General features: G+C 37.0%; 1 protein-coding gene across 2 annotated transcripts in view; it reads right to left on the minus strand.

Annotated features, from left to right (window-relative positions):
• The window catches only part of LOC128242996 (retinoblastoma-like protein 1), a 58698-nt gene that overhangs the window by 10335 nt on the left and 26567 nt on the right, over window positions 1–21796 (minus strand). For both annotated transcript variants that reach the window (XM_052960463.1, XM_052960462.1), the window contains 5 exons: window positions 11917–12048; window positions 9500–9582; window positions 1801–1921; window positions 1156–1327; window positions 159–382 (listed from right to left, as the gene is read on the minus strand). In XM_052960463.1, the coding sequence (XP_052816423.1) occupies window positions 159–382; window positions 1156–1327; window positions 1801–1921; window positions 9500–9582; window positions 11917–12048 (732 nt within the window). The remainder of the gene's footprint in view (window positions 1–158; window positions 383–1155; window positions 1328–1800; window positions 1922–9499; window positions 9583–11916; window positions 12049–21796) is intronic.

Here is a 21796-nt window from a genome sequence, read left to right on the forward strand (position 1 = left end):
CTTACATATACATGTTTAAGAAAATACTACTTTAATCTTTTAAGGGCTGGTCATTACATACTGATAAAATAGCTTCCAAATATGCTGATTGTATCTTAACAATATCTATAGAATAAGATTGATTATTTTTAACAAAACTAAGTTCCATCGCTACTTACCTGTCTTCCATCATGTGTAACAATTTGCTGGAATGCCACTAGGTGCTGTGTCTGGTTTTGAGTAGTTATGGAGATGGTCTTCAACCCAGACTTAGCCTGGGACTCGGCCCCAGAGCGAGTCTTGCCTGCCGCCTCCCCCAGGAAAAGGCGTCGCTTGGCACTCCCAGGGGAGGGTGAACTGAACCGGTCAGCTGCTGATGGGCCCGTGGGGGATAGCAGGGGGTCTGGTAAAAATAATGTCAGTACATGTAATTCATGCATGCTAGTAGTGTAACTGAAATGAGATGGCTTTCCATCTTCATGAATTACTTTCTTTCAACAACAATTATCTTACATTTACCATTCATATGGCAGAGTAAAACTTAAGTTATATCCTTATGAATGTAACAACACAACTGAAATCATAATAAAATAAATCATAATTTCTGACGTTTTTATTGGGAAGTTTTCACTTCAGTATCCTGCATTTTCCCATTTTGATTACATCCCATATTTCAATCAATAACTATCAGCTGTCAAAAAATAACCACACTTAAAATATTTAGAACTGAAATTTGACTATTTAACGGACGTTTCGCTGATTGTTCAGAACTAAGCTTAAGTTATCATCGCCATTAACAACACTTGTTAATTTTTACATGTGAAATATTTGATGATTTGCTTACAAATTTAAATATAAAGAAGTACAGTTGTCTTAAATCCTTTTAAAATACAGCAAATCATGTCACATTGATGTGTATCTATTCAACTCTCAGTGAAGTAATGATTTGAAAGTTAAAAATGATGATCTTAAAATTTTAAATGTTGTTAACTGTAAAAGAAGTTCTGAACAATTAGCCTGTAGCATCATAATTTGGTTCCCAGTCTGATGAAAATACCTGATAATCTAAGACACAACATATTATGTAAAATCTTAAAGGGAGTGTTCATTTGGCTGGTTCTGCCCTTCTTTATCATTAAGATTTTCTACTACAGAATAAGTCACATTGCCACCCACCTTTACTCCCTGTGTTTTTATCAAGGACTTTGCGCCAGAGGCTGTTCTGTGAGGTATTGGCCTGCAAGGGTAGGGCCACTTCTGCGGACTGGGGGACCCCTTGAACCTTTATAGCCTCCCAGACAGGAGAGTCACTTTGCCATGCCAGATACTCCAGGATACACTCCTCAATCTAGGGGACAATGGTTGAAGTTATAAACTTTGCAGATCAACCACTTTATTTTGTTCATAGTGATTAAAGCATAATATATTATTAAAGTATAAAATATTGTACTTAATGCTTATTTTGTTAAATAACCTTAACTTAAACATTAATACTACCATTCTCCAAAGTACATGTCTCCGATCATTTAAGTTAATAATGCTGCTATTCAAAATGTCATTACTTTTGCTTACTGGAAATCAGATTGCCAAAACACAGTGATGTCAATAATTAAAAGACACACTTGCAGGGTTATGATATTTATTGAGACAAGTTGGCGAAAATCACAAGGTCATTAAGATGTACTCAACAAGACAAATTTCAGTCTAATAAAAAGACAAGCAGTTCACCACATTTTTTTTCACATATTTAGTGAAATAACAGTGAAGGAAGATGTAAGCACAAGTTACACTTGCAGGTATCCCTAATTCTGTCATACTCACATGGTTGAGGTGTTTGACCACATCCCTGGTCAGTCCCTCCTCCTCCCGCACAATCAGCTCCACCACCTTGTAGAAGTGGTACGGGCTCAGATCAAATATCTCCACAATCCATGGGAACATCCTGTAACATAATTATAAACTTGTTAAGTATTTTACCTTTGAATACAATGGTGGTAGCTAGGACATCCCCAATGCAGAAAACTCTGCAAGGGACACTCCGATCAAGCCACTGTGCATCCCTGGAGCTGCAAAAACGTTATATTAGGATCCTATAAAACTAATCAGGGACCCCAATTTATTCCCTCATGAGAGTTCATGCCCCCCCCCCCATCTGATCCACATTTATTGCACCAGGAGGGCTCATTGCCCCCAGCTGTAATCACCTAGGGACAACTCGGTGGTAGCACTTAGGAGATAATGAGACAAGCCTGACAAGTCCAAATTAGTCTTAAATCATCAAAGGGCCAAAACTCTGCAACAAGCAAATTTAAATTTAAATGTAATACTCACTGCTTGAAAACCAAAACTTTTCTTGACGTTTCATGAGAAATAATGCGCTAAAGGAACAATAACATTCACAAAATTCAGCATATAAACAACAGCTGTCACAATATGTGACGAATGCCCCCGAATGTGACATTGACCTACGAACAAGGTCAGTACATGAAAAGTTGATCTTGCCTTTACGTGTCAAATACATATGGCAAGTTATTTTAAATTGCCTCTGAACATAAAAAAATACCACCCATACTTGACAACCTACACTGTTATGTCCTTATATTCAGAATTCCCTTGTGAATAAACACTTAGTGTATCTTTCACCTTAGAGGTAGGGACATGAGTCATGCACACAACACGTCGTATTCGTATGTGGAACACATGTAGCAAGTTATTTTAAAATCTGTCCATACAAGAGAAAGTTACAGCCCGGACACGACAAACTATACTATATGTCCTTGTATGCAGCACTCCATTGTGAATAAACACAAAGTGTGACCTTGACCTTTGAGGTAGGGACACGGGTCTTGCACGCGACACGTCGTCTTGGTATGTGGAACACATGTGGCAAGTTATTTTAAAATCTGTCCATAAAAGGGAAAGTTACAGCCCGGACACAACAACCTATACTCTATGTCCTTGTATGCAGCACTCCATTGTGAATAAACACTATGTGTGACCTTGACCTTTGAGGCAGGGACACGGGTCTTGCACACAACACGTCGACTTGGTATGTGGAACACATGTGGCAAGTTATTTTAAAATCTGTCCATACAAGAGAAAGTTACAGCCCGGACACGACAACCTATAATCTATGTCCTTATATGCAGCACTCCATTGTGAATAAACACTAAGTGTGACCTTGACCTTTGAGGTAGGGACACGGGTCTTGCACACGACACGTCGTCTTGGTATGTGGAACACATGTGGCAAGTTATTTTAAAATCTGTCCGTACAAGGGAAAGTTACAGCCCGGACACGACAACCTATACTCTATGTCCTTATATGCAGCACTCCATTGTAAATAAACACTAAGTGTGACCTTGACCTTTGAGGTAGGGACACGGGTCTTACACGCGACACGTCGTCTTGGTATGTGGAACACATGTGGCAAGTTATTTTAAAATCTGTCCATACAAGAGAAAGTTACAGCCCGGACACGACAAACTATACCCTATGTCCTTGTATGCAGCACTCCATTGTGAATAAACACAAAGTGTGACCTTGACCTTTGAGGTAGGGACAAGGGTTTTACACGCGACACGTTGCTTGGTATGTGAAAAACATGTGGCAAGTTATTTTAAAATCTGTCCATACAAGGGAAAGTTACAGCCCGGACACGACAACCAATACTCTATGTCCTTATATGCAGCACTCCATTGTGAATAAACACTAAGTGTGACCTTGACCTTTGAGGTAGGGACACGGGTCTTGCACACGACACGTCGTCTTGGTATGTGGAACACATGTGGCAAGTTATTTTAAAATCTGTCCATACAAGGGAAAGTTACAGCCCGGACACGACAACCTATACTCTATGTCCTTATATGCAGCACTCCATTGGAATAAACACTAAGTGTGACCTTGACCTTTGAGGTAGGGACACGGGTCTTGCACGCGACACGTCGTCTTGGTATGTGGTACACATGTGGCAAGTTATTTTAAAATCTGTCCATACAAGAGAAAGTTACAGCCCGGACACGACAACCTATACTCTATGTCCTTATATGCAGCACTCCATTGTGAATAAACACCAAGTGTGACCTTGACCTTTGAGGTAGGGACACGAGTCTTGCACGCCACACGTCTTCTTGGTATGTGGAACACATGTGGCAAGTTATTTTAAAATCCGTCCATACAAGGGAAAGTTACAGAGCCGGCCGGACGGACGGTGCGATTTTAATATGCCCACCTTCGGGGGCATAAAAACACATAACAGAATTCTAAGTGAAAGTCAGAAATAAAATTCACATTTTAACTTGTAATGGAGTAATATTTCCAGCCAAACTATTTGTTTGAACTATCATCTATTTACAAGGATTCAAAAATTGATTGTCAGATACTGTTGCTGTGTTTCCTTCCAGAGATCAACCCTTGGCTACCAAGATGCTGGTCATAATTACGTCACAAGGGCAAATGACCTTGCACTACAAACCCTTCCATACAACTGCCAGCCATGGGCTTTAATTTCCAGGCCATAATCTTGCAATGTTACCCCCTGGAAAACCCATTACAACCACTAATGGCCTATAATTTCTAACAATGGCACACATTCTGTCAATATTATATCAGGTTTCATTTAGTTATCCATATAATATTAATAACCTTTTAATGCTGTATTAAGTTCCCAGATTTACAAGCGTCAAGATGTAATTTATATCAACATATGGTTGAATAAACGAGAAAGCACCAGACATAAACAAATTAATGCTACTTTAAAATTGCTTTGATGATTTCATAAATGTTTTCTTACAGATACATTATACGCTTAATTAACCCAATAGTATTTCAAATCTGTTGTTATGTCTGCATTTGATTATTGAAAAACGCTTTTATGCATTTTAAAAAATTCAACTGGTTTTACATTTCAAAACCATTCCTTTGAGTGTATATGATCTAGTTTAATATTTCAAAAGGGCTCTACTTAATTAGTTCCTTAACCTTTGAGAAATGAATAAGGCCAAATAAAAAAAATCCTTTTCAAAAATTAGATCGGATAAGATATTTTTTAAGTATTGTTGGGAAATAAAGGGCCCTAACTTCTAAATGATTAAAGCGATTTCCATGGCTATCGAACTTGATCAAGGTATTATGGTCACAAACATGTGTTAAAAGTTTGGTGAGGATTGGACAAACAGTTTTCAAGAATTAGATCGGAAACAATCTTCGGGACGTATTTTTCAAGTCTTTTTTTGCAAATAAAGGGCCGTAACTCCTAAATGACAAAAGCGATTTCCATGGCTATCGAACTTGATCAAGATATTATGGTCACAATCATGTATGTAAAGTTTGGTGAGGATTGGACACATACTTTTCAAGAATTAGATTGGAAACATATATTTTTGAAGTATTTTTGGCAAAAAAGGGCCGTAACTCCTAAATGACTAAAGCGATTTCCATGACTATCGAACTTGATCAAGATATTATGGTCACAAACATGTGTTTAAAGTTTGGTGAGGATTTGACAAATGGTTTTCAAGAATTAGATCGGAAACAATCTTCGGGACGTACGTACGTACAGACAGACAGACGTACGTACGGACAAGGGCAACCCTATATGCCGCCACTTTGTGGGGGCATAAAAATGTCTTGTTTCTGGTCACCCGACCGACCCTACTTTTTACCCCCCGACCGTTATTTTTTTATAGCGTAAAGACCGTTTTTTATAATTAGCGTAAAGTGAGCCGGGATTCCCGGTCCCGGCGCCGAAGAGTAAACCGCGCTATCCGACAGTAATATTATATTCGTGACGTGTTTTTTATACGGCCGTGTCGAAGATGGCTGGCCCTGCGCAGACGACTTCTGTTACGCATTTGATAGCCATAAAAATAGACAAATGTTCGCACTTCGACGGTTGTAGTGTCATTAAAGTTGCCCATTCGCAAACAACAATAAAAAGTCTTTTCATCGATTTACATGGCGAGCGAGAAAATGTCCGACTTGAAGCTAAATGTTCGGTAAGTTGTATGGTTGTTTAGATATCGTAAAAGGGCCATCGTAAAACAAATAATGCCTCGACCGAGAATGACAGTTTTGGCACCGACATTTTCGTAATTCAAAAGACTATCTATACACATATACAAGGTTTATTTGAATCGGACGAATTAAGGCAAAATAATGCCGACGAAGCGTGAATCATTATGCTGAGTGAATGGATTTAAATACTTCGTCTCTCTCAAATACCGAACGTCATATTAAAACGTTTCATTTTTGGACCTTCGTTTTTAATGTTTTAAAGGATTAAAATTAATTTTCTGTATGAAGAACCATTGACATTATACTTAGTTAGGTGCCCGATACTATAATTAAAGCAGATAGAAGAATGAAGGGGCGATCTCTTATCTGGGTTATTTGATCAGTTTGCTTTTAATAAATAAAGTAGGAAAAGGTTATCACTTAATAAATAAAGTAGGAAAAGGTTTTCACAGACAGTTTTATGCATTGCACAAATCACTGAATCTAATAAATTGATATTTTGTCTCTGTGATGTTTAAATACCCAGTATTACGGTTTCTTCCATCCATGTTTATATTTGTTTTCTGACAAAGAATGACAATTGTTTCTTGAGATTATTTCAAATTCTAGTCTTGGACTTGTTGCTTCTTGTCATGTAATAGTGCTGTTGTTGTTCTGTTAAACTAATAAATACATAAATATGGTTATAAACTTGTGTCCAGTTTCCTTTAAGCCATATTTGATGATGTTGTATTGGCAGACAATATTTCATCATTTTTCAAACGCTATACTATTTCATTCCAAAGGTTTGAATAAAAAAAAAAAAAAAAAAAAAAAACACCTACCTACCGACCCTGTTTTTTTTGAGGCATGTGACCAGAAACAAGACATTTTTTTTTTTTGGCCTAATGCGATTTATGGAAATGGATATCATCAAGTTTTAAATTCAGCTTACTTTAACAGTAAGAATCTCCTATAAATTAATGTAAGTTATTCAGACTTCAGGCAATCAATTTTAAAAGCAAGAGTGCTGTGGAGTGAACACCACCGATCGTCTGTTATTTTTCATTTGAACAATGGGCGTAATTCAACAATTACTCCAGCCAGAGTTAAGGGACTTGCTGTACATGAGCGTGTTATTCCTGGCAGATATACCATGTGTACATCAGTTATGTTTTTGAGTTATAACCATGGTAAAAGTCTTTGCGCAAGGACGGCAATAAGAACACCAATGGCTGTCACAATACCCTACCTCTTTTCTTTGAAAAACAGTCTATCTAAAAATGGCCGGAAATATATTATGTTTTCTATATAATTGAACATCTTAACTTGAACCGAAAATTTATCAGTCCTGTTCCATTTAAAACCAAATGAAAGCCAGTGTTTGACCCCAAACCATACTGCCATAGAAGCCTTTATTACTCAATAGCCGTTATCTGGTATAATTATATTCTATTTTCATCAATTTTCCTTTCTTATGTTTCCTTATTTTCCCAATAAATTACCATTTTAGGTCATTCATGACAACTTATATAAATACCAAGAGTAGATTATCAATACACTAATTAAATTGCCATGAGATCAAAATAATCTCTTAACCTCAACCTTAAAACGTAAGTGTAATATTTTTTCAAGAGAATTGAAAACACCAAATATTAAGACTACATTTCATAGCCATGTAAAATAACATGAATTTTAATCTTATATAATTATGTTTGTAAAAGAAAATCTTTCGACTAGACAATTTTTAAGCAGTGTGCATATGATGATGAGTAATGAAGGGCCCCTCAATTTATCTAGTATCCTCTGCGGGGATAAAATGTATTCATTTTAATTGTGACATGTGCAGATTGATTGTTCATGGATTCAGGCAATAGAGCAAGGTCATTGTTTGTTAAACGTGTATTTTACCTGAACATGTCAAAAAGGATATCGATGGCCACTTCCAAGTGTCAAAGCTACAAAATCCCATTTTTTCAGTAGCAATGTTTCCAGTATTTAATCTGGATAATTTGATCACACATTTTTTTACAAAACGATTTTGTAGTTACAATTTCTGAAGGTTCAACATTTTTGCTTCTCTGTGAGATGTCCAATCATTGCTCAACAATTTGATCTCATGATGCAACACCATTTTCTCATTGGACTATTTACTCAGCATTTTGCAGTCAAATACGGTTCGCCTTTATGATTTAAGTGATGTAAAAAATTCAAAACAGAAAAAGTCCAGCTTCGGCATTTTTCAATATACCATTTATCTATTTTTAGTAACAGTGACCTTGACCATGACTGTGACGTTCGGGGCCTCAAACACAGTCCTATGCAAGGTCTCTACATGTAAACACTTCCTATATACAAAGTTTGGTTGTAATATGTCAACCCTAACTTAAGAAATTCAGTACCAAGCATTTTTCTATTTACTATTTTTAGTTACTGTGACCTTGACCCTACCTCACTTAAAAGCAATCCCTTCACATACGCTACCTACACACTAACTTTCATTTCTACCAATGCTAGCTTATTAAGTTATATCAATTTGATATTTAACTGATTTTGTAGATTTTTGTTTCTATTTCAGCAAAAGTAAAGTAGTGTTCACCGTGCAAGGTTGAACATGTTTAAAATGATGTTGACAAAATAATATGACAGCATTATGTTTATTAGGAGACGATCAAATCAAAGCTGTTTAAGCTAACATTTTTCATATCTTTAAGCGTAAAAGAAACAGATAATTCATCAAAATTGATTTCACCTGCCACTTGTGAAATTACGTTTCCCAAAATCACTCTTTAAACAGAATATGATTTTCCACTGTAATCAACATTTATCTTCTATTTATTCAGTTCAATAACCGCTGTCATAAAATTCTTATGAAATTCTGCAAATAAAGTACTGTTTTATTTCTCTATTCTCCCTGTAATGTCCCTGGTATCTGCAGTAATGATAACAACACCAAGAAAAATCATTTAAGTGTTGTTTTTCCCAAAGAGCAGGACAAGATCATCATGATTTACTTATAACTTCCAAATTTTGATGATTTCCCGTATCATTTTTCACAGCAAACTTCATAATGTAATATGCAGTTGCTTTTATAACTAGTTTCTAAGACACCTTATGCTTTGAATTCAACTACAAAGGAATATCATGGGGACAATTTGCATTGAAAATGTGGGCAAATATGTCAGATTTGTAAGGAACACACAAACAGTTTACTTTCCTTTGGGGGGAAATGATGACAATTTACCTCTGAGATTTGTAAGAAAAAATATTGACAGTTAACCTTTTGAGGTTTGTAAGAAAAAATGGCGAAAATAAACCTTTTTAGATTTGAAAGAAAAAATGGCGACACATTAACCTTCAGGATTTGTAGGGGTATAGGACAATTTACCTAAAAGGTTTGTAATGAAAATGAGGGACAATTTCCCTCAGAGAGCTGTAAGGGGAAAATGGGGGATAATGCAATGCAATGGAACAGAGGAGCTATTCATCTCTAAAAGTTAAATAGGAAAATTTGGGGACAATTTACCTCTGAGAGTTGTAAGAGAAAATGGTGATTTCTAAACAGCAGGCAAACAGGCATCGGTGAAACAGGTCATGCTCCAGTAAACCCTGAAATGGAGAGCAGAGGGTCAATGTACAGTAAATAGTTATGTGCTCTTTGAAAGGTCATTTCACAGTGGCCATTCTACATACACATGTATAGGAGCCATTTTATCAACAACTATTGTTTTTTAACCCTCTATCCTGTGTTGTCATGAAGAAGGCTGGAAATATAACTTAAGCATATTTAGATTTGCAAGTCATTTTTAAATTTTATTTCCGACACTAATTAAGTACTTGATCTTTCAGTACAAGGCCTAAAAAAAAAATACATTTGGTTCGGGTTACCCGACCCTACCTACGGAATAGGCGCCGACCCTAACGTTTTTATAGAGAGTTTGAAAAAAAAAATGCTTTTCAATATGTAGTTTAAAACCATAATTGCTTATATAGAAGATAACTTTAACACCATTCTCCAATGATGGAAATGACATTCTTATATAAAGCCTAATAAAAAATAAAATAAAATAAAAAGCCTACCTACCCTACCTATTTTTGAAAAGGATGTAACCCTAACCAAACAAATTTTTTTTTAGGCCCAAGTTTAAAGTGGCTATAATCAAAGTGTCCGAGGTTATGACATTTCAAACCATTTCAGTGATTGTTACCTTGAACTTAAGTTAAAATATTTGTTTTATGCAAATTATTCATATTGCCAAAAATGTATTATCTTACAAGTCTCAGTTGATGTTTATTGCAGTGTCTAGCTAGTTACAATATTAATTATTTTCAATTATCTTTTTAAGATTATGACCTTGACCTAAAGGTGACCATCATTGGATGGGCATGATCTACATATTACCCTTTAAACATCTATGGCATATAAAGTGGCTACCCTATCCTATGATTGTAATAAGTGCAGTTTTCCAGCAAGGCATACAGCTGACAGGGTATCAACAAACTTCAAATGGTGACACACTGACAAGACTTTGTCTTTATTTATTTCATTTCTTGTCTACTGATCAAGCAGAATTTCAGATCACATGTCTTAGGACTATTACTAGCACAATCATCACCAATGCCTTTACATACTGAGTATGTACCAAGCCACTAAGACATCAGCGAGAGTTTGCAAAGGCAAGTGTGTACTTTTATTTGTAACCTTTCCCCCACTTGTCTTCAATGCGGAACAGTGGTGCTTCTTCCAGCATAAAGTGCTAATACAATGAGAATTAATTACACGATCAGTGCTTCACATGATGGTGGGTATCCATTAAACTAGCGGCAGCTCTCTGTTATGCATGATGAGATTAGAACATACATCATAAAGTCTTTTGTGGCTCATTTCATATTCATGCATTGAAATGCATGTGAACTTTTTCTCTGCTTTTGCAAACTATTGTTACATGCTCATTATAGCAAGACGCTTGATTACTTAAAATGACATTAAAGGAAAATGAAAATGCATCATATAGGAAAATGCACTCCATTTTTTTGAATTTAAAAACTTTTATATGTATTATTCAATGTTTGATGAAGCAGGATAACATTTTAGAAATGCACTTAAAATAAAATATCTTACAATTTCCCCATGACATTTAATTAATTTTCTTTTGCAACTTTAAATATCAAGATTACTGCAAGTATCAGGTTCAGTTGCTATATTTGTTTCAATTATTTCAAGGATAGTTGATGTTACTGTTCATTTGCAAGATTTTTTTTTTGTGTTTATAGATCTTCGAAAGATTAACTGAAAAGGGGGGGGGGGGACTTTTATTTCAATGGTACATCAAAATACATTCCTTCATTGTGCTAGCTAAGAAATTATACATTGTAACAGGACACAGTACTGGGCAGTAAAGTTTGCATTTGAATTGCACATGTCCCGTATTTGCAATAATGACATCAGCCAGAAACTTAAATGATTCTTTCCTGATAAACTTGCTCTTTCATGTGGACAAGGCCAGGTTAGCAAAGAATACAGACTTAATTTTACTCTATGATTATTCAAGGATGAAGGTATATACAAGTACAGAGAATGTTTCATTAAACAAAATATGCATAAATGGCAATTTTTGGCAATAGAGATCAAAGATCGACACTGTTTTATGTAAATAACTGGTTATGGTGCATCGTACAAAGCACCATCTATTATTTATAAAAACAACCATTTCAAGATCAGGTGAAGAAGGCAGAAAACAGTCGAGAAATCACATCAACTTAGCAGACCACACATTATCCCCTTTTTTCCAAACCACAATCAACCAATGAAACTATTTCAAAGAAAATCAGCTTATTTTTTGTTTATCAATTATCTCTTCTGCTATAAATTATCTGAAATCTGTATTTAAACCAATTGGTTCTCAGAAAACAATTTTCTAGAGATGGATTCCATGTTCATACCGAGATGCTGTTTCCTCTCTGGCTTTTCTCTGTCTGAGCGATGTTTTCCAGAGCTTTGTAGTAAAGGCTTTCCCCAAGCTGGAGTCGACGCTTTGCAAAGTCCATCTGACTCCCTGGGTGATGTTCTGCAGGCTGAAAATAATGAGAAACATAATTATTTCTAATGATACAGTTATGCAAGCAATTTAGTTGTTTATTTCCTGTTTCAATTGACTTGGAGTGAATTTCAAATCATTTCTCATTTTAGTAGTCTTAAAAATAATATTCATTATCATCTGGGGAAACAAAAGCCATTACAGAATATGATAAAGGCCCCCGATGATAGCTGTTTTGACAGCAGAAGCAATTTGAACTATGTTTCAGGTCAGGTGCAACCACCATACTAATATGGTCATGCAATTAAAGATGTTACTAGTTAGTTCCCTTATACAGCCGTTGCACAACCTCATTGGAACATGAATAAAGTTTAACTAATAGTTTCTCCATTGGGTACACATATATATATATACTATATATAAATATATATATATAATGCCTCCGATATGAGTAACGCAACACCATTGGTCAAGGATGGTCATGCGATGACAGCATATTTTTCCATATTGGGTCACTAAATCATATCCTACCAAAATGGCTTCGCTCCCACCAGATATGGTTTCCTTTACCCAAAATATCCTATATCAGGTCACGTACTAACGCCATAATGTATATATCATGTGAACAACCTGTTTACATTCATCAATTAATGGAAAATGCTTAATTTATACATCAGAACTGGAAAAAAAATGCAAAGTTCCATTCATATTCTTCCAAAACGATTCAAGTTGTAAATGAACAGTTTATTTATTTGTTACTTTACAAAGGGCAATATTCAAGTAAAAATATTATTTAACTTGTCATGAAGAGTGTGCTGTTGAAGTGATTAACTGTATGAAGTTTGAAGTTGAAATCTCCAATGGTCTTAAAGTCATTTAAAATTAAAGAAAATAATTGTGGACAGAAATTAATTTGCATTTCCCTAGTAATAGGCTCATATTTCATTTATTTTTGAGCAAATAACAAGATTTTTTTTTTCTGAGCTTAAACAACTACCATTAAGATTTATTTTTAATCCAATTAGTTATTGAATCCAATAAGTTGAAATAGTTGACAGTTGTAGTTTTCACATAGTTTATGTTGTATTCTTTGCTAATGTCTTGATATTTGTAAAAAAAAAAAACATTCAGAAAAGTTCAAACATTTTATCAGGAAAAAACTCTGCAAGCTAAGTGTAACATAATGTATATCCAGCATGAAAAAAAAATAATCTAGGATAAGATGACAGATTGTGAATGTGTGCATTTCAGACAGACGGTCTTTATATCACCATCTAGTCTGTTGATCTTGGAAAATGTGAGACAATTCCAGTTTGTTTGAAGAAAGAATACTAACTAAACAGACAGGCATTGGAAACTGAGCAAACATCTCTGCGGCTAACAGACCAGGAACTCTTCCAAGGCTGAATAACAAGGCAATAACCAGGGCAGAGCAATAACCAGGCAATAGCAGTAACCAGAGTAGAGCAGTTACCAGGCAATAACCAGAGTAGAGCAGTTACCAGGCAATAACCAGAGTAGAGCAGTTACCAGGCAATAACCAGGGCAGAGCAATAACCAGGCAATAACCAGGCTAGAGCAGTAACCAGAGTAGAGCAGTTACCAGGCAATAACCAGGGCAGAGCAATAACCAGGCAATAACCAGGCTAGAGCAGTAACCAGAGTAGAGCAGCTACCAGGCAATAACCAGGCTAGAAAAGTAACCAGAGTAGAGCGGTTACCAGGCAATAACCAGGGCAGAGCAATAACCAGGCTAGAGCAGTAACCAGAGTAGAGCAGTTACCAGGCAATAACCAGGGCAGAGCAATAACCAGGCAATAACCAGGCTAGAGCAGTAACCAGAGTAGAGCAGTTACCAGGCAATAACCAGGGCAGAGCAGAAACCAGGCAATAACCAGGCTAGAGCAGTAACCAGAGTAGAGCAGTTACCAGGCAATAACCAGGGCAGAGCAGAAACCAGGCAATAACCAGGCTAGAGCAGTAACCAGAGTAGAGCAGTAACCAGGCAATAACCAGGGCAGAGCAGTAAACAGGCAATAACCAGGGCTGGGCAGTAATCAGAGTAGAGCAGAAACCAGGCAATAACCAGGACAGGGCAGTAACCAGGGCAGAGCAGTAACCAGGCAATAACCAGGGCAGGGCAGTAACCAGGCAATAACTAGGGCAGGGCAGTAACCATGCAATAACCAGAGCAGGACAGTAACCAGAGTAGAGCAGTAACCAGGGCAGAGCAGTAACCAGGCAATAACCAGGGCAGAGCAGTAACCAAGTAATAACCAGGACATAGCAGTAATCAGGCAATAACCAGGACAATGCAATAATTAGGGCAGAGCAGTAATCAGGCAATAACCAGGGTAGAGCAGTTACCAGGCAATAACCAGGACAGAGCAGTAACCAGGGCAGAGCAGTTACCAGGTAATAACCAGGGCAGAGCAACAACCAGGCAATAACCAGAGTAGAGCAGTAACTAGGCAATAACCAGGGCAGAGCAGTAACCAGGCAATAACCAGGATAGAGCAATAACCAGGGCAGAGCAGTAACCACAGTCGAGCAGTTACCAGACAATAACCAGGGCAGAGCAATAAAAAGGGCAGAGCAGTAACCAGAGTAGAGCAGTTACCAGGCAATAACCAGGGCAGGGCAGTAACCAGGCAATAACCAGGGCAGAGCATACACCAGGCAATCACCAGGGCTGTGCAGTAACCAGGCAATAACCAGGGCATAGCAGTCACCAGGTAATATCCATGGCAGAGAAGTTACCAGGTAATAACCAGGGCAGAGCAATTACCAGGCAAAAACCAGGGCAGAGCAGTAACCAGGCAAAAACCATGACAGAGCAGTAACCAAGCAGTAACCAGTGCATATCAGTAACCTGGCAATAACCAGGGCAGAACAATAATCAAGCAATAACCTGGGCAGATCAATAACCAGGGTAGAGCAATAGCCAGGGCAGAGAAATAACCAGGGCAGATCAATAATCAAGCAATATCCAGGGCAGAGAAATTACTAGGCAATAACCAGGGCAGAGCAATAACCAGGGCAGAGCAATAATCAAGCAATAACCAGGATAGAGCAACAACCAGGGCAGATCAATAACCAGGCTATAACTAAAGGTAGAGCAACAACCAGGGCAGAGCAATAACCAGGGAATAACCAGGGCAGAGCAATAACCAGGAAACACTCAGGGCAGAGCAATAACCAGGCAACAACCAGGGCAGAGCAATAACCAGGCAACAACCAGGGCAGAGCAATAACCAGGCTATAACCAAAGGTAGAGCAACAACCAGGGCAGAGCAATAACCAGGGCAGAGCAATAACCAGGAAACACTCAGGGCAGAGCAATAACCAGGGCAGATCAATTATCAAGCAATAACCAGGGTAGAGCAGTTACCAAGGAAGTGTAATAACCAGTTCAGAGCTTTAACTAGTGCAGAGCAATAACCAGGGCAGAGCAATAACCAGGGCAGAGCAATAACCAGGGCAGGGCAACAACCAGGCAATATCAATCTGACTGGTACAAAAAGGTATGCCATTGACAATATGTCTGAATATTACAAATACTCTAATTATGAAGTTTTATCAATATTTCACTGTTAGTAACGAACACGTAGATGTTCATAATCTGTAACACGGTACGGTAATTGTATACCAAATATTGATAACCATTTCCATTCAAATACTTTGTACAGAATGGGTCAGTAATGAGATATTTAGTGTCATAATCTTCCCTGTATCATTGATTCAATCTTATCTCATCTTTCTTTTATAATTGAAGACAGAAAAACAGATACATAATACAGTACACTCCACGCGGAACTACCACTTTCCGTTTTCCTCCGCGGATTTTGGTCATCGCGGACACGACATCCAATTGATCAGAATCCTCTTTCCTCGGCGTTTTTACTCGTTCACCCACCGAGGCTGATCAGTGGACTGTATAATTACAATCGCCGCGTTACTCGGAGGTAAAAACACCGCGAAACTTGGAGGAAAACCCATAAGAATCTCCCACTGTATCTAATTTTGTTTAATTTATTTGATAATTTTTGCTACACCCATAATTGTTTATAAAAATAATTTATTTTGTGTACCTAATTTTCGGACACCCAAAGGACATCAATCGTAACTTTCACTCTTACCAAGTTTCACAGACGAAGATTATTGATTTTCATCTTTTATCCTGGCTAGATTACCTAACCGTATAGTACACCACTGTGACAAGTTAATTAGTAAATACCCATCTTAAACATGTATTGCATGTAGAAAGAGAAAGTGTGAAATATTTATTGGAGGATTAAATAAACAACAAGGGCAATCCAGGGATTAAGAAAACAAAGACATGACATTTTTGTAAAACAATCTGCCAATAAACTTTAAAACTTATACCACACTTATAGACTGTATGAAGCAATTATGTACAGTTATATTTATTGAATCATCAATAAAAGTCAACACATTCAATGATATAGGTAACTAATTAATGTGATGAATTGAAGTTGGAAATGCAATACTCCAGCTACATTTAAAAACACCACTCAGACACATTAATCCTGCATGACAATATACATGCTCTCCATGAGATCCTCGTGGGTAAAACTGTGAGTTATGTGACGTCACACAGAGTGACTGTTTGATCTAAAGCCAATAGAATGTGTTATTCATTTCAATGCATGTATAAAATGGTGTTTAATGGGATTTTAATTAACTTGATGAAGGATTTACACTTATATGTGTTATAAATAAGTTTAGAACCATTGATAAGTACAGATAAATTAATAAGTCAGGTAAAATGCAAATTAGGGAAAAAAGACCGAAAAATATTCACACTTACAAAGTTCTCAACACCTTCATTACTCCAATCTAATTTAAGTTTTCAACACCTTAATATAGTAAAAGAAAGATGACAATAACAAACACAAACGCACGCTATGGTATATCTTTCAATTACATAATGTGAAAAACAACAGTTGTTAGACGATGCTGATGAAAATTGATATGGAAATTTTCGATAATTGTTTTTAAAAAGAAACTTACTGTACTTTGAAAAATTAATTATCTAATTATTCAATACTGTTTTAACAGAAGCAATGTTCTGTAGTAGCTATGCACAACACGCAGAGTTCCGCGATTAGGTCAATAAATCAATTCGATCACCGGCGCTACCGGCAATAAAACCCTCCATAGAAAACGATTAACTCGGTGCAACTCGGCGAAATTTAGCGAGGAAAACAGTTGCGTACTCGGCGGAAATCCGCGATAAATTAAAAACGCCTCCGAGTCACCGAGGAAAGTGGTAGTTCCGCGTGGAGTGTACTGTCTAATTAGTGTCCAGGTGGGGTATGTGTCCAGGTAAGTACCCATTCATATATTTTTGAAATATTATGATGTCTTCTAGCATCATAATAATATCTGTGTCTACAAGTAAAACTAAAAATTATGACTGTAAGTCCCAAGGTTTGGTATCAGTGATTGTTCACACCTGCCATGCGGATGTTCTCTGCCATTTTCTACGAAAACAACCTCAGATGTGTGCCAGTACATCAGTAGAAAAAGTTCGTAAATTTTTTCATTATATCATTTATTAAATGTAGTGTTCTTGTTTGCATTTGTAGATCTAAGTTGAAATTGTTTACCAGTGAAGTGTATTTTTGCAAACAAAATTAAGATTCCCAAGAGAACTGGTTATTGCCTGGTCATTAAGACTAACTGCTTAATTCAAATTATTACATAAACTACTTGCAGCCTAGTTAAGGTGTACCGATTTCGAACATCGTAAACCGTCCATATTCATCCGAGGTTGTTTTTGTAGAAAATGGCCGAGGAGTTCGAAATGCACACCTGCATGCACACACCTAGTCACAGTGAGGTGTGTGTCTTCCATGGGTGGAGGTGTGCATGCATTTTAATAACATGGAAGGGAGATTTTGTCATTCTCATACCTTTCAACATTTGTTACCAAAACTTGAGCTTGTAATTCCACCTAAAGTTGAACTAAAAATCTTCAAACGAAAACACCCAAAAGTTACTTCAATATTAGAAAAGAAATAATATGGGGTAATAAACTCATAAAAACAAGAGATGTTTGTCAAATATTATGCCCCCCCCTGAGCGCCATGTTGTCAGGATTATATGGACAATTGAATGAAATATGCATGGACCGAAATGACAGCTGATTTGTTGCTGTTTTAAGATTATGACCATTAAAGTGTGAGGATAAAGTGTGTTATGACCGTCATGACCTTTGACTCTATGAACTCAAAATCCAGAGTCATCAGCTGGTCAGTAGAAACCTAAATGTCAAGTTTGAGGGCCATGGGTGCAGGCATTGTCAAGTTATCACAAGACAAGTTTTTTTCGTTCAAGGTCACTGTGACCTTGACCTTTGACCCGATGACCCCTTAAATCATAAGGGGTCATCTACAAGTCAGATGCAACTCCAAGTCAAGTATGAAGGCCATGGGTTCAGGCATTGTTGAGTTATCACTCGGACAACCTTTTACCATTCAAGATCACTGTGACCTTGACCTTTGGCTCTATGAATCCTTAAATCATTAAGGGTGATCTACTGGTCAGGCTTAAGATCCATGTCAAGTTTAATGATCATAGGTTCAGGCATTGTTGAGATATCAATGGGGGAAGATTTGTTAACTTTTTAGCGTTAAAGGTTACTGTGACATTGACCTTGGCCTGATGACCCCCAAAATTGATAGGGGTCATCTACTGGGCAGGCCCAACCTTCATGTCAAGTTTGATGACCATAGGTCCAAGAATTGTCAAGTTTGCTTTCAAGGTCACTGTGACCTTGACCTTTGACCCCTAAAATCAATAGGGGTCATCTACTGGTCAAGCCCAACCTCCATGTCAAGTTTGAGGGCCATGGGTGCAGGCATTGTTGAGTTATCACTTGGACAACCTTTTATCATTCAAGGTCACTGTGACCTTGACCTTTGGCCCAATGACCCCTAAAATTAATAGGGACAATCTTCTGGCCAGACTCAACCTCCAAATCAAGTTTGAGGGCCATGGGTGCAGCCATTGTCAAGTTATCACTCGGATAACCTTTTACCATTCCAGGTCACTGTGACCTTGACCTTTGGCCCAATGACCCCTTAAATCAATAGGGACTATCTTCTGGCCAGGCCCAACCTCCAAGTCAAGTTTGAGGGCCATGGGTGCAGGCATTGTCGAGTTATCACTCGGACAACCTTTTACAATTCCAGGTCACTGTGACCTTGGCCTTTGGCCAGATGACCCCCAAAAATCATAGGGGTCATCTCCTGGTCAGGCCAATTCTCCAAGTCAAGTTTGAGGGCCATGGGTGCAGGCATTGTTGAGTTATAACTCGGACAACCTTTTACCATTCAAGGTCACTGTGACCTTGACCTTTGGCCCAATGACCCCCCAAAACAATAGGGGTCATCTACTGGTCAGGCCCATCCTCCAAGTCAAGTTTGAGGGCCATAGGTGCAGGCATTGTTGAGTTATCACTCGAACAACCTTTTACCATTCAAGGTCACTGTGACCTTGACCTTTGACCCATTGAGCCCAAAAAACAATAGGGGTCAGCTACTGGTCAGGCCCAACCTCCAAGTCAAGTTTGAGGGCCATGGGTGCAGGCATTGTTGAGTTATCACTCGGACAACCTTTTACCATTCAAGGTCACTGTGACCTTGACCTTTGGCCTGATGACCCCCAAAAACAATAGGGGTCATCTACTGGTCAGGCCCAACCTCCATGTCAAGTTTGAGGGCCATGGGTGCAGGCATTGTTGAGTTATCACTCGGACAAGCTTTAAAATTATTTTACCATTAAAGGTCACTGTGACCTTGACCTTTGACCCGATGACCCCCAAAATCAATAGGGGTCATCTACTGGTCAGGCCCAACCTTCATGTGAAGTTTGATGACCATACGTCCAGGAATAGTTGAGTTATCACTCGGACAAGCTTTGGTCTACCGACGGACCGACCGACCGACATACCGACATGCCTGTGCAAAGCAATATACCCCTCTTCTTCGAAGGGGGGCATAATAAAAAATAAAAGTCTTCTATTTAAGAACTGGATTGATTCCAACATACTATACATAAACGATATTCTTTCGAATTCGGGCAACTTAGACGCTAATTGTATTCTTGATAAGCTAAAAAATAAACAAAATTGGATTGCAGAAGTAAATATTTTAAAACAAGCAATTTCTAACACTTGGAAAGAAACTCTTACATCGGATATATCTACAAAAACAAACGTCAATCCAAAATTACTAATAAGTATCCAAAATAAACCTTGACGAAGATATGACGAATAAGCAAATATATCAAATATATATAAAGCAATTTTATGAAAAACCTTACATTCATGGTTATTGGGATCGGCGGTTGCAAGAGCATATTTGCTGGAACTCTTGGTACTATATTGTTCATAAGTCCATTGTGGATAATAAAGTAAAACAATTTAAAATAAAGTTATTGCATAATCTTGTAGCAACGAATTTAAATTTATTTACTTGGAAATTGAAGGATTGCCCTTTATGTATGTATTGTAATGAAGTAGAAGACTACGAACACTTCTTTATTAAATGTCCATTTTTGACAACTTTCTGGAATGCTATACATGATATCTTTTAAAGATGCGGAATACAGAAAGAAATTAAGAATTTAAGATATATAGTAATAGGTTACAAAATCAACCAAAAAGAGTATAATATTGTAAACATTGTTTTAAGTCAGATTGCCTATTGCATCTATAAGACCTACTTTATTTGTGAAAGGAGATCCAAACCGATAAATATTATGACCATTTATATAATGATTTGAAAGTTCTTCAAACTCACTTGAACAATAAAAGCATTTCTAAACGTTTTTTAAACGATTTTGTTAATAAAATTACAATATAATGTTAAGGCATTTTCAAAATGTTTAATATTTACCTCAATTGTTAAATGATATTGTTCCACTTCGATATATATACTTATATATATTGTATGTAATGTTCGTTTTATAAAATAAATAAAATAAACGGGTTGTCATGAACTGGCAATTCCAAAAAGAAAAAAAAAATCTTCTAACAAATTGCTTATGACTGATGTATTCCAAATAATAACAAATAAATCACATTGCTCTGAATGGGGCTGGATAATGCTTAAAAATCAGGTACATCAATCCTCAACATTAAATTCATGTTTTCATTGGCTGTCAAGGTTTACCTCCATTAAGAATGGAGGTGTGCGTTGAGCATGTGTGTTATTGCATCATGGTCAAGATAATAGAGGTTTGGATGTATCCCACGAAACATTTTTTTCTGCAGCCTATTTTATTAAATTAGTTCAACTAGTTCAAATTTAGCTGATATGTTTATCGATAGGTTATTTATCAAATAATTACTTTTATTGATTGGTCAATATTTATTAAATAATCAACCAATCAAAGCATTTAAATGAGTATACGTGACAAAAGATAATCTATGGACATCTCATCAACGTTTTATTCAGTTGGTTGCTAAAGAATACTTATCAATCTCTCTTATCATCATTAATAAAAAACACAATGATGATGCACACTATTAAACAAGTTTTCTAAACCAGAACAAAAAACCTTTTTTTTTAATTCTCTGTTGTGAAATCTATCAAATCAAGGACATTCAACTTCAAACTCTAGTGACTCAGCTTAAAAACAAGACTGAGTAAAATGAATAAAATTATCCTAGAGATATTTTGTCTGACTTATGTGAGATATGAAAGAGAGTATTACTATCATTGAATTACGATTAAGAGCAATTGCATCAACTA

The sequence above is a fragment of the Mya arenaria genome, chromosome 8 (assembly GCF_026914265.1).
Source record: "Mya arenaria isolate MELC-2E11 chromosome 8, ASM2691426v1".
NCBI classification, from domain to species: Eukaryota; Metazoa; Mollusca; class Bivalvia; order Myida; family Myidae; genus Mya; species Mya arenaria.